Source organism: Crocodylus porosus, unplaced genomic scaffold, assembly GCF_001723895.1.
Source record: "Crocodylus porosus isolate Cpor-Errol unplaced genomic scaffold, CroPor_comp1, whole genome shotgun sequence".
NCBI lineage: Eukaryota > Metazoa > Chordata > Crocodylia > Crocodylidae > Crocodylus > Crocodylus porosus.
Window position 1 is genome coordinate 28,704,882 of NW_017728916.1, and position 13,429 is coordinate 28,718,310.

General features: G+C 48.4%; 1 protein-coding gene across 10 annotated transcripts in view; it reads left to right on the forward strand.

The window, feature by feature from the left end:
• The window catches only part of MYOCD (myocardin), a 95,610-nt gene that overhangs the window by 73,759 nt on the left and 8,422 nt on the right, over positions 1-13,429 (forward strand). For 7 of the 10 annotated variants that reach the window (XM_019536514.1, XM_019536515.1, XM_019536517.1 and 4 more), the window contains one exon: positions 7,206-8,159. The exons of the other annotated variants lie outside the window; for them this stretch is intronic. In XM_019536514.1, the coding sequence (XP_019392059.1) occupies positions 7,206-8,159 (954 nt within the window). The remainder of the gene's footprint in view (positions 1-7,205; positions 8,160-13,429) is intronic. 10 annotated transcript variants of the gene reach the window in all.

Here is a 13,429-nt window from a genome sequence, read left to right on the forward strand (position 1 = left end):
ATATGCACACACACACACACACACACAAGGTTATATATATCTACACACCAAGTATCACTCCACAAAGAGAACCTTAGCCCATTATAGAAACTGCACCCATGCACCCATTCAAAGGCCCGCTGGCCACCCAGACCCATTACAATAACCACACCGTGCACTACACCCACAAACAAATTCTGGTCTCTTAAACCAGGCAACCCTTTCCCTTCATCCCCACCCTGCTTGTAGGGTCACATACTCAGTTCACCTGTCATCCATGTGACTGTCGCTCTAGCTCCCACTGGAGGACCTGCTACCGCTGTCGGTGTTGCCGTCTTCAGTACCATTTATCTCTTCCTCTTCCTCACTGTCATCGACCTCTTCCCTGCTAGGGGAAAGTTAGAAGATCCTGTGCCATGTGTCTTTGTGCATGATATTAAACCAGAACAAAAAGGGTCTAAATTTACCCTAGTGATCATTTGGCTGGGCCCCTGCAGAGTCAACAGCATTTCAAGTCATGGTGACTCTACAGCTAAGCATTCCTCACTCAGTACATAAGTGTACTCCAGATACCCTCCACAAAGGATCCTTGCACTAATTAACACCACACTCAGCACTGGAACTGGGTGTTCTTGTCATGAGTCCTGGGATCCTCCAAAATTTACACACAGATGAGGCACAGGCCAACCTGATCCGACTCCACTTCATGGAAAGTAGGCCCACACTAATCATATGCAACAGGCTGAGAGAGGAGTGACATAGGGATTCTGGGTGAATAGTTTTGAGCCCCATTTGGCAATGTTTGCCAGGCATTTAAAGCTGGTAACGAAACAGGAATCATTAGAAATGGGGAAGAAGGTGCAGCTCAGCTGTGGGAGTGAAGAGGAAGTTGAAATGTATTCAGTGTAGTAACTCATCGTGACTTTTTTAAAAGAGTCAGTGCTGAGAGGACCTGCACTCAATGGGTACTAGTATCTATGTTATTCAGGTAGGTTGTACCAACTTATTTTTGTGATAGACTACTTGATTTGGCTGATTTGGCTTGGAACATGAAAAAATTATTTAAAAAAAAAAGATAGACTAATATATACATTATTTAAGTAGGTTGTACCAACTCATATTTGTAGTAAGTTCTTATCAACATGTTTGTCCAATATGGACAATATGTTTTATAGCCATGTCAATATTAACTGAATTTATTCAGTGTCATAGTTGGTTTCCATTATTGAGCACATACTGCTTTTTGCATCACAGTATTTCATAAGTTTTTCTTACATGCAATTATGAGTTAAGGAGCTTTTTTCCCAGTATGCTGATGGTGGGGGAGGGGATTTATCAAGTAAATATGTTATCTATTAAATAGAACAGTTAGAGATATTTCTTCTGACACCTTTAAATCAATGATGGTGGATGCTGTGCTACTACCCAGCATGTCCACAGGTGGCAGATACTGGAGTGACCTTCAGGGAAGGTTATCTGTGAAATAAGCAAGGGTAATGCTGACAAATAAGCAGTCACAAACCAAGCAGTGGTATCACCACCAAGATAAGGTTGGGGCAGCAGATGGCAATACTCTCCTTCCTGGAAAGCCACATATATCTTCCAACAGCACTATAACATGGCAAGTACAGGTCTCTACTATAAAAAGCCTGTCCAGCCCTCAGCCATGGCTTTACAAGTCTTCAGCAGCAGAGCAGGTGGAAGAGGATGTTAGACTCTCAAGAGCTGTGAAGGCAGATGAAGGCTGCAGTGGAACAAGACCTCCAGTTATCTTGGCCTCTTTGCCATTGGATCAAGGTGCCATGTGGAAGCTGATGTGTAGCAGTTTCTCCATGATAAAGGAACTCACACACAAGCATCTTCCGTGAAAACAGATTTAGCATATATTTCAAGCTCTTCGGCAACCAGTTAGTGATGACAGGAGTAGGATTTTGAGGCCTGGAAGCTCCTAGTCATAAACTGGCATGAAGGTAGCAGTTACAAGAAGGTTGTCTAGTCCAACATCAATTTCACCGAACTGGTCACATCATCCAGATATCTGACTCCAGATTTATGAAGCAAGTTTTATTCTCCTAGCTGAGTCAAGGAATATGCTGAAGAGGAAGGCAGAGAAAGTGCTTCAAGGATGTTTTCAAGGCCAATTTGAAAAAAAAGCAACATCAACTCATGAGAGAGTATTGTGCAGGATCGCCCCAAATGGAAGAAGAGTCTGCTGCAAAGATCTTAGGACTTTGAAACCTCATGATGACAACAGGAGATAGAATAGCAGGAGCAGCAGAAACGCACTGTTTCACTGTTGCACGCTGAACCAAGAATCCAGAGCCACCCAGTTCCCATGGAAACACTTGTGTGAGTTGCAGTAGGACCTGTCAATCCCAGATTGACCTGTAATCCACCTTCAAATCCATGGATAAAACAACTGCAGAAGATAATCATCCTCAACTGCAAGGGATTGCCAGTGGTGATGGATGCCAGGGAGAGTAATGAACAGCAGATCACTCTAGCTGTACCCTGTTCAGTGCTCTCCCTCTAAAGCATCCACTCCTGCCACTGTCAAACACAGGATACTGTGCTAGATGGACCATTAATCTGACCCAGTGTGGCACTTCTTATGTTCTTATGCCACAACTTTAAGGGCAATTAAGGAGAAGCATCCAGTGGTACTAGGCTTTCAAACAGCCCCCTAACTTTGACCAACTCATCATCAGAAGTGAACTCCTATGATCAACAGGCTTTCCATAGGACCCAATCCTGCCTTAACAATAGGTGCAAAACCTGTCAGGTCATCTCTACTGCCACAGTGATCAACACCCTCCACACTGGAAACAACCGAATTCACAGATGCTGCATATGTCTATCCCAGAACGTGCTATACCTCATCCAGTGCACCAAATGCCAGCATGGAAACTATGTGGGCAACACCAGACAAAAATATGCACCAGAAAGAGCGATCATGGAATAAAGATAAAGGACAGAGATACTAGAACACAGGTGGGAGAACGTTTTCTACAGAAAAACATCACTCTCTTTCTGGTCTCTCAGTTCTCCTGCTCAAATTTACAAAACATCTTAAGAGACAACCCTGAGAACAAAAATACATTAGCATTTAAGACACTAAGCACCAGGTAATTAACACAGACATTAACATAATGGTCCGTTATAATCTACCTAATCCCAGAGAATCTCTTGAAACTCTATAGGTGGTAACAGCTCTCTGGAATCTGTCTTGCTCTTCCACTTATTGGGTTATCCTTTCTACTACATTACTCTTGTCTCTTTACCTGATAGTATGTGTTACAGCCTACTGTTATTTACAAATGGAGTTTTGTACGGTTCTATCTCCTGTTTAGCTCTGCTTTGTCTGCCTTTTTCCTGGGGTGTGGACAGATGTAATGTTTAGTACATTCTAAAGACATTTTAAACACAAGAGTCTAGACATACATGCCACTTAAGACCAGTTTAAAATGCCTGGACTGTATCAAAGAATACTGGGCAAATCAAGTACTTTTCTGAGCCAGTCCTCCAAGAGCTGGTTCAAAGTTACGTGCAAACACGGAGTATAGCGTCTGGTCAGTCCTTCAGGGATCCCAAACCTCACTTCTCAAGCCCCCCCCCACCCACCTGATCCCCACACCCTCTACCAAAACTATTCAGGGTAATGAGCTACTCTCGAATGCAGCCAGGACTCTACTGTTCAATCATCTCTTACCTACATAGACCACAGCCGGGGGGTGGGGGGGAAGTGGAAAGCCTCCATTTCAGTTTCACTGTCCTTCTACAGACACTAGGCAGCAATGTCCTAGGGTCATTTGGGAGATGGGGCTGGTGGAAATGGAGATGTTGCCAGGTAATGGGGGGATTGAGCAGCCCCTGCTCATGGTTCCCAGCGGGCCTGGTGCTTAAGGAAGACCCCACTCCATGATCTTCATGGCTTTTCAAACCCTGCCATGGAGATCCTGGGGGGATTCTGGGGCAGCCAGGCCCACATAAGCAGGACACCCCTCAGGACTCCAAACACCTGGAAGCCCCTCTACACCCACTGCCTACCCCAAATGAGTCTGGGACACTAGAGCACAACGTCCTTAGCAGGAAGGTGGCATTGACAACATGGCTTTCCAGGGCAGGGGTGGAAAATCTGAGAACATCTTGTGGGAGCCCCAGAGCATACTGCTCACTGGGACCTGAAAACAGGGGGGGCACTCAGCCCCAAGAGCACCTGGCAACCAGGAGCACTCTCATTTCCACTCCAAATGAGCCTGAGATCCCACTGAGTGGGATTCATTTCCTGTCATGGGACCCAAGCTGCCTCCCCTCACTTACTTCAGGGTCGTACCACTTAGACATTGGTAAAGTATAATGATGGTCTTTCTTGAACTCAGTCAGTATTTTTAATTCAATTTTTATGAGGAGAGCAGAAATTACAGTTGTAGGTCATGATATATTGTTCTTTCTTGGTGCCCAGCCAATCTGAGTCTTCCTCCCCATCTAGGAGGATCCCAGGGAAACTCAAGGCACTGATTCCCAGAAGGCATTCTGGTCCGGGTACTCTACCACCCCGGTGGTATTTTGGCAGCACTGCAAACCCAAAAACCTGACCATTTTACTTAAAACCCTTGGCACCTCTAACCAGGGACAATTGTAAACCAGTTTCTAATAAATTGTGAACCAGATGACACTTTTGAAACTGTTCAAGTGTTATACAGGTTTCCCTCGATTTATGAGGATTTGTCCAAATTCACTCTTATGCGATGACCCTTTTCATACCTGAAATTCATTATATGTGAGGTAAATTCGCTGTTATGCGATCGGCTCCCCACACCCCAAGCAGGTAAGTCTGTGAGTTTGTGAGGGGAGAGGAAAGGGCCATGAGTGGAGGGGAGGGGAAAAGGCCGTGGGGCCAGGGCCCCACACCGCAACCTCTGCTACAGCTGCTCTGGGAGTGGCCAATGCCAGCGGCTTGTGGCTAATGCCAGTGGCTTGCAGCAGCTGGGCTGTGCTGTGCCCCAAACCCCCGAGGCCTCTGCTTCCCCTGGGGCACTGTGCCCCGAGCCCCCCAGCATGGCATAGACCATTTGCTGTAAGCAGGAGGCACCCACCACTCCCAGGGCTGCAGCAGGGGCAGGCGGCAGGCGGCAGCCTGCAGTGGGACAAAAGCAGGCTGGGGCTGGCAGTGGCACCAGGCTCTTCCTGGCACTCAGAGTCGGCCACAGCAGTGGGAGGGGAGCTGCTGCCACCACAAAATTTGCCATAGCCACTCTGCAACCTGCCCTCCCAGCACCGCTGCTGAGTACTGGGAAGAGCCTGGTGCTGTTACCAGCCCCAGCCTGCAGCGGCTACTGGCCCCAGCCTACTCTCATCCCGCTGCAGGCCTGGGAGCGGTGGATGCTACCTGCTTGGAGCTGCACTGCATCGGGGGTTCGGGGCACAGTGCAGCCCAGCAGCTGCAGGCTGCTGGTGTCAGCCGCTCCCAGGGCTGCAGGGGCTGCAGTGAGTGGGGAGAAGCGGAGCAGTGGGGTGAATGGGGAGAAGTGGGGTGAGTGGGGCTGCCACCCACCTGGAGCACCGCGAAGAGCCCGGTGCTGCCCCTGCTGCAGACCCAGGAGCAACAGACACCGCCTGCTTGCAGCCACTGGTCTGCACCGTGCCCCTCTCCCTGTCCCTTCCCTAGCCCCAGCCTCACTCCCTCCCTCCCTCACCACCATGGGAACGCATCCCTATCTGTTTAATTGTAAACTGGGTTTGCTTTATGTGAATACAATTTATGTTCCGTTCCCTGGGAACGCATCTGCCACATAAAACATGGGAAACCTGTATCTGTCTGCACGTTCAGAGACCGGAGGAAAGGTATATGGTACCTGAAAGCTTGTCTAGATCCCTTGTAGCTCTTCAGTTGTTTCAATAATGATATCACTCACAAAAATACTTGCCTTGTGAAGTCTCTTGAGCATCCTAGGGTAGCATATCAATGATAGAACTGAAAACATGGACGTCAGAGCAAGCGAAGAGAGTATGAAATTACAGGGGCTGGTATGGTTCACAGAGTCCTCTGCTTTGAATCATGAAAGCAGTAACAAAGTAATAATAAAAATCATGCTATTGCCCCCTAATTGCCTTTAAACTAGTGATCTTAAAACCTGTTAGTAATGTAGCTGAGTTAGCACCAAGCTCAATAAGGCAGCTAAGCATTCAAATACTTCCCCAGATTCTTGAGTGGCTGTTGTTGCCTGCATTGTTCTGTCTACATTGCTAGCATTATCTAAGCCAGCTAACTTAATGCTATTTCTAGTATATGACACAAGCTACACTCATAGCAGTGCAGAAGTGTAAGCAGACCCTAGATTCTGTGGCTCAGATGTCTAAATGACTCATAAATCTGTTTTACAGCATAGTCACTGCACAGAACAAAGGCCCACATTGGCATAATGGAATTCACAACTCACACATTTACCATTCTCCCGTCCCCCCTGCTTTTCCTGTGGCAAGTTAAAAGGTTTTTGCAGTTTTGGGTATTATGCCTGGTAGTTGAGCGTGAGGGTAGTTTCTGAAGTTTTTAAGAATGGGTCAAACACTTGTCTAGGATGGTTTTTAGACAGGGATGATCCCACCTTGAGCAGGTGGGTGGACTAGAAATAAATGACCTGTGGAGGTGTCTTCCAGTCCTACTTTTCTGTGATTCTATCATTTTACATTCCTTTTAGACCTTGTTACATTAAACTCAGACATGATTAAGGCCAGTATGCTGCATGAGGGTAGGATCACAAACTCTGCATAAGTGCCTGCACAGGCAGTTAAACATATTAAAAGTGCCATTTGAGCAAGTAAATTGAAACAGGATTTTCACTAGCCTGTTAGCTCATAAGCGGTAGTAGCACACTCACCAGAATCAAGAGCTGGGCCAGCTGCTGGAGATAGGCATCAGACCACATTTGCGTTGCATGAATACTATGAGCATAACTCTTCTAGAGCATTGCTGCCCAAGTTACTTGTTCATGGCTCAGTGTTTCTCCACATACAGTACCCCTGGTTACTGAGGAAGGGAATCCATTATTTCTGCTAGGACAAGATATGGCTGTTAGGGTGGACAGCTGGGCTGTGTATAGAGGCTCTGAGCAATGAGCATGGAAGGCCCATAAAGTAGAAAACAGGAAAACTACCAAGTTATTTCCCCATGGTGATGAGAACATATGTCAAAGTGAATGTAACTGAGTAGCTGGCTCTTTTTCTAGGTGTCAGAACTGAGGCAGCAGCTCAGAATAAGAGGTCTCCCTGTATCTGGCACGAAAACAGCACTAATGGAGCGTCTGAGACCCTTTCAGGAAAGCAGTGGCAACACAGTGCCAAACTTCAGTGAAATAACAACTGTCACCTTTCCAGTCACCCCAGCAAACACCCTGTCAAGCTACCAGTCACAGTCATCAGCCAGCATGTTATCCAATGGCTTCTATCACTTCGGGAGCACCAGCTCTACCCCACCAATCTCCCCAGCATCTTCTGACCTCTCCGTTAGTGGCTCTTTGCCAGACACATTCAACGATGGACCGATGTCTTCTCCACAGTTTGGTCTTCAACCGTCCCCTGTGCATGGCAGTACTGAGGAAAGCCTCATGAGCAGCATGAATGGAGGGAGCATCCAGCTGGAGCTAGAAGGGCTTGATACGGAAAAAGACAAAATGCTGGTAGAAAAGCAGAAAGTCATTAATGAACTTACATGGAAGCTACAACAAGAACAGAGGCAGGTGGAAGAGCTGCGGATGCAACTCCAGAAACGGAAAAGAACCAGTGGCCTTGAGGAGAAGCATTCCCCACCACAGCATTTCTTTGCAGCTCCCATCAAGCAAGAAAATGCAGTAGCTAGTTGTCCATTTGCATCAAAACAAACTGCCTTGATTGACCAAGCCAGTCATTCAAATAAATTAAGTGACTGTGGGGTGCCGCAGCTGCCTCACATTGTAAATAGTCGTTGCATGGAGCCAGCAGGCCAGAGTGCCATCACATCCTCCACATTCCTCAGCCCACAGTGCTCTCCCCAGCACTCTCCACTTGCGGCTGCAAAGAGCCCAAAGCATATCAGCCTGCCACCATCACCAAATAGCCATTCCCTTCTCTCAGTTTCCCCTGGCTCTCAGGGCGAAGGTCGCAGTGTCTCCCCACAAGCCAGCAGTTGCCTCCGCACAGCTCCGGTAAGTGTAGGATGCCCTAACAACCAATCTCATCTCTGTAGAAAGGGTATTTGTATTCATGGTTGTCTTAGCAGATTTCTCTGACCTTGGGATGAGGCTGAGTTCAGGCTTTGGTATGACTGTTTCTGTCACAAGGGTTACAAAATGCATGTACATTACCCTCCCGATGATTATGCAATACACTCATGGTAAGGTCCATACTAGATTAAGAGTAGGGGAACAGTCGGAGTACCCATTATATTTTAGCCCTGCAGCAGTGTGGTTAAGACACTTTACAAGGAAGCAAGAGATTCAGGTTCTAGCCCCACCTTGCTTAGAACAGGTTTGAAGCTATGTTTCTCTGACCTTCCCTCTTCCTAGATTTCCAGATGACTGGCAGGCAGATTTCTATTATCCTTTGTGTGCCATAGCAATTTTCTAGTTGCATAAGTGCTCCTATTGCATAGCTAGTGATTCTGTTACCCAATATTACTTGTGCAGTGTAAATACATAAGCACACCCATATACTGAGCATGCTGAGTAGGCTATGCACTGGCCAGATACACCCATAGCCAGATTCTGTTCTCCCTATTAGGTGTGTAAGTGGACTTAGGTGTCTGATTGCAGTTCTATTCCACCCTGCTCAAGTTTCTGTGTGATGGGACCCTGAGTGACTTTTTTGTAACTTGGTCTTATGGGTCAGATGATAGTCTTATAAAAGTAGCTGCATTAATGGATTTTCAGGATGTGAACAGGGTGGAACAAAGTTGCAATTAGGTGACTAAGTCATAGTTTCATAGTAGCTAGGGTCATGAGGGACCTGAACAGATCATCTAGCCTGACCCCCTGCCACAAGCAGGAATGAATGCTGGGTTCACAAGACCCCAGACAGGTGATCATCCAACCTCCTCTTGAATTTGCCCAAGGTAGGGGCAAGGACCACTTCCCTGGGAAGTTGGTTCCAGATTCTGGCCACCCTAAATGTAAAATATTGCCTCCTGATCTCTACCCTAAACCTATTCTCCATCAGCTTATTACTATTGTTCCTTATCACCCCAGGTGGTGCTGGGGAGAAAAGGGCTCTACCTATTTGCTGTTGATCTCCCCTGATGAGTTTGTAGGCAGCCACCAGGTCCCCCCTCAGCCTCCTCTTGCCAAGGCTGAACAGGTTCAGTCTCTCCTCATAGGACCTGTCCTGCTGCCCTCTCACCAAATGGGTGGCCCTCCTCTGAACTCTCTCAAGGCTGGCCACATCCTTTTTAAAGTGCAGCGCCCAGTACTGGATACAGTACTACAACTGCAGCCTAACCAAAGTTGCATAGAGGGGGAGTATCACCTCTCTGGACCGGCTTGAGATGCATCTTTGGATGGACAACAAGGTGCGGCTGCCCTTGCTGGCTGCAGTCTGGCATTGCCGGCTCATGTTCATCTTGGAGTCAATAATGACTCCAAGATCCCTTTCTGCCTCTGTGCTTTCAAGAGGGGAACTCCCCAGCCTGTATGTATGCTGTGGATTCCTTCTCCCAAGGTGCAGCACCCTGCATTTGTCTACGTTGAACCCCATCCTATTCTTGTCTGCCCACTTTTGTAGTCTGTCTAAATCTAGTTGCAGCTTCTCTCTCCCTTCAAGTGTGCCCACCTCGCCCCACATCTTAGTGTCATCAGCAGACTTGGACAATGTGCTTTCAACCCCTTTGTCCAACTCACTGATGAAGATGTTAAACAGTGCAGGCCTGAGGACTGAGCCCTGGGGGGACCCCACTGCTCACATCTCACCAGGTTGAGTATGACCCATCCACCACTACTCTCTGGGTGCACCCCATCAGCCAGTTTTTTACCCATCCAACTGTGTAGGCATCAATGCCACAGTTGCCTAATTTACTGATGAGAATGGGGTGAGAGACAATGTCAAAGGCCTTCTTAAAGTCTAGAAAGACTATGTCCGTGGCAACACCATTATCCAAGGATTTAGTTACCTAGTCATAAGAGGCAATCAGGTTGGTCAGGCAGGACCTGGCTTTGATGAACCCATGCTGATTGCCCCTGAGCCTGATCTCCCCTGCTGGCCCCCCACAGGTGTGCTCCTTGATGATTCTCTCCAAGATCTTCCCAAGGACCGAGGTGAGGCTTACAGGCCTATAGTTACTTGGGTCCTCCTTCCTCCCTTTCTTAAAAATGGGGACAACATTAGCCAGTTTCCAATCCCCCGGCACCTAGCCAGATGACCATGAATGCTCATACAACCAGGCCAAGGGCTCCATGATGACCCCTGCCAGCTCCCTCAATGCCCTTGGGTGGAGGGCATCTGGACCTGCAAATTTAAAAATGTCTAGCCCTTCCAGAAGATCCCTAACTATATCTGCACTGACCCAAGGCCTGACAGAGCTATCCCTGGGATTGTCCCTACTTCTGGTAGGAGGGATGTCCCCGGTCCCTGTTCAAGACAACAGAGGCAAAGAAACTGTTAAAAATATCGGCTTTCTCATGTGGCATAGCCACGAGGTTACTGTTTGAGTTCTGCAGGGGCCCTACATTGCCTGGTGCCCTCTTTTTGCTCCCAATGTACTTGAAAAAGGACTTTTTGTTGTCCTTAATCCTGGACGCTAGCCTGAATTCCATCTCTGCCTTGGCCTTCCTAATAGCCCTCCTACACTCACGGGCCAAGGAGGAGTACTCCTCCTTGGTGATAGCCCCTCCTTTCCACTGGTTGTACGTCACCCTTTTAGTCCTCAGGTATTGCTGAATGCCTTTGCTGAGCCAAGGGGGTTTCTGAGCACTCTTACCCCGCTTGCTTCTCCCAGGGCCTGTTACCCTTTGGGCCTGGAGGATCGCCCCCTTAAGGTATGACCATCCCTCATGGACTCCCATCTACCCTACCCTCTGGGCCCTCAGTGCCTCCCCAACTAGTCTCCTAAGATCATTGAAGTTGACCCTTCTGAAGTCAAGGGCTCTAGTTTTGCTATAAGCCCTTGACACCCTGTGCTGGATAGTGAATTCCAGCAGGTGATGATTGCTATTGCGCAGGTGGTCAAGGACCTGCTGTCCCCTCACCAGGTCATCCCCAGTGGCCAGGACCAGGTCCAGCAAGGCATTATCCCTACTGGGGCTGTGCACCTCCTGGATAAGGTGAAGGTCCTGTAATACAGCCACGAACCTACACGAGCGGTCAGACCTGGCTGTCTGCTTCTCCCAGCAAATGTCTGGGTCATTTAGGTCACCCATGACAATGACATCCCTTGACCTAACCGCCTCCATAAGCTGACCAGAGAAGTCCCGGTCCAGCTTTTCCCCCTGGTTGGGTGGTCAGTAGTAGACACCCACTGTAAGGTCCCTTTTGCCACGCCCCCCTTATAGGTTGACCCACAGTGTCTCTGCCGAACCCTCCTCTAACCCAAAGCTAATCCTTGATGAAGTCCACTTATGGCCTTGTTACACCTCATGCTGTAAGCCAAACAACTGTTAATCAGCTTTGTGGTGTTTGGCTTAGTGGAGCACCTGTCTGTCCTTCACCTGCACAGCTTTGACTTGCCACTAGAGGCTTAGTGAGCAGGGGCAGGACTAAGACTTGGAGCAGGGGCAGGCAAAATGTGGCCTGCAGGCCAGATGCGGCCCACCAGGCCATTCTATTCAACCCACAGAGCCCAGAAAAAATTTAGAAAATTAGTATTTATCTGCCAGTGACTGCCTGTCATGTGACCTGTGATGGCTTGTCAAAACTCAGTAAGCAGCCCTCCACCTGAAATAATTGCCCGCCCTGATCTAGAGGCAGAACCAGCTCATTGCTCCCGCCTGGCAGAGTGAGTGCCACAGCCCTGGAGAGCCCTGCAGCCATGGTGCCTCCTGCTGCCACCCAAACCAACTTGTTGCTTGAGCTCTGAGAGGCCTGGTCCCTTTTTTCTCTGGAGGTCTCCCCCCCTCCCACTTCCCTCTCCCCCTCTCTCCTGCACACCACCCCTGCCACCATCTGAGCTCTGAAAAGAATCAAGCCCCTTGGAGCTCAGGCTGCACCAGGATTGGGCCCCTCAGAGCTTAGGTGGCACCTGGCCAGCTGGCAGCTTCCCACCTACACTGTCCTGCCTGGACTGCTGGCTGGCCAGGTGCCGCCTGAGCTCTGAAAAGGTTCAGAGTTCAGATTATTGAATAACCTTTGGAACTCAGGCAACACCCAGCTGGCTGGCAGCCTTGGAAAGGGGTTGAGCTGCCAGCCAGTCAGACACCTCCTGAGCTCCAAGGGACCCAGTCCTTTTTTCCTCTGGAGCTTGCTCCCTATGAACCACTGCTGGTGGGAGCACTGAGCCAGTGTGGGTGGTGGTGGGTGGCACTGAGGCCACTGAGCACTCTGGGGCTGCAGCACTTGTTCTGCCCAAAGTCCCTTGAGGGCAAGGAACTGTGCCCAGCCCCACCGCACCCTCGCTTCCCCACTTGCCCTGCCTCAGGAGGGGACACTGTATTCTTGGATGCTTGAACACTTCAAATTTGGCAGAATAGCTGTAGGGAGTGGTCAAACCTTAATGGAACAGGAACAAATTTAGGTACAGCGGAGATAATCCTGCCCTGGAGTGCCATAACTTTAAGCCAAATAATGAGTGCTTTAAGCCACTTATGCTGCGTCTATGCTTTGCTGCAGTACTTTAGTACTTCCTTTTGGAGGTACTAAAGCATGGTGCGGTAACCACCCATATTGCACCATATGTGCAGTGCACATTTAGATTTTGCCACTACATCGCTGTAGTGGCACACTAAAATGGAGGAGTGCACCACTATGGTAACACAGCTGCCAATCACATGTAGACCCACATGATTGCTACATCATTGTAATGCGCCATACAACAACATAACACATTGCCATGGCAATGTAGGGCAATGCATATACATGCCTTTAGAGGTGTTAACTTGTAGCAATACAGGAGTTAAGAGCTCCAGAAACCACCTACATTTACCGTGTAGCAAGGTCCTTACATGCCTAATAGGTGGAATAGATCTGGCCTCCAGTGTATGCATGCAAATCACAAAATTGGTTGCCCAGGGCTCCAGCTTCAAAAGGAGGGCTAAGTAAGAGGCCATGTGATACACAAGGGTTACAGAACTACACTGAGAAGCCAAGAAGATAGTGTTAAACCCCCTGTCAGCCAAATGTCCCTAAAACCAGGTCTCCTTTTCCCTTTTCCTGGGCAAAGGCTCTAACTGTTCAGATATTAGAATTGAAACATGAAAGGACCCTCCTTCTCAGAAATGCTCAGACATACATGTACCTGCCTGGCCACCTTATAGCCTAGTGACCCTGTGCAATA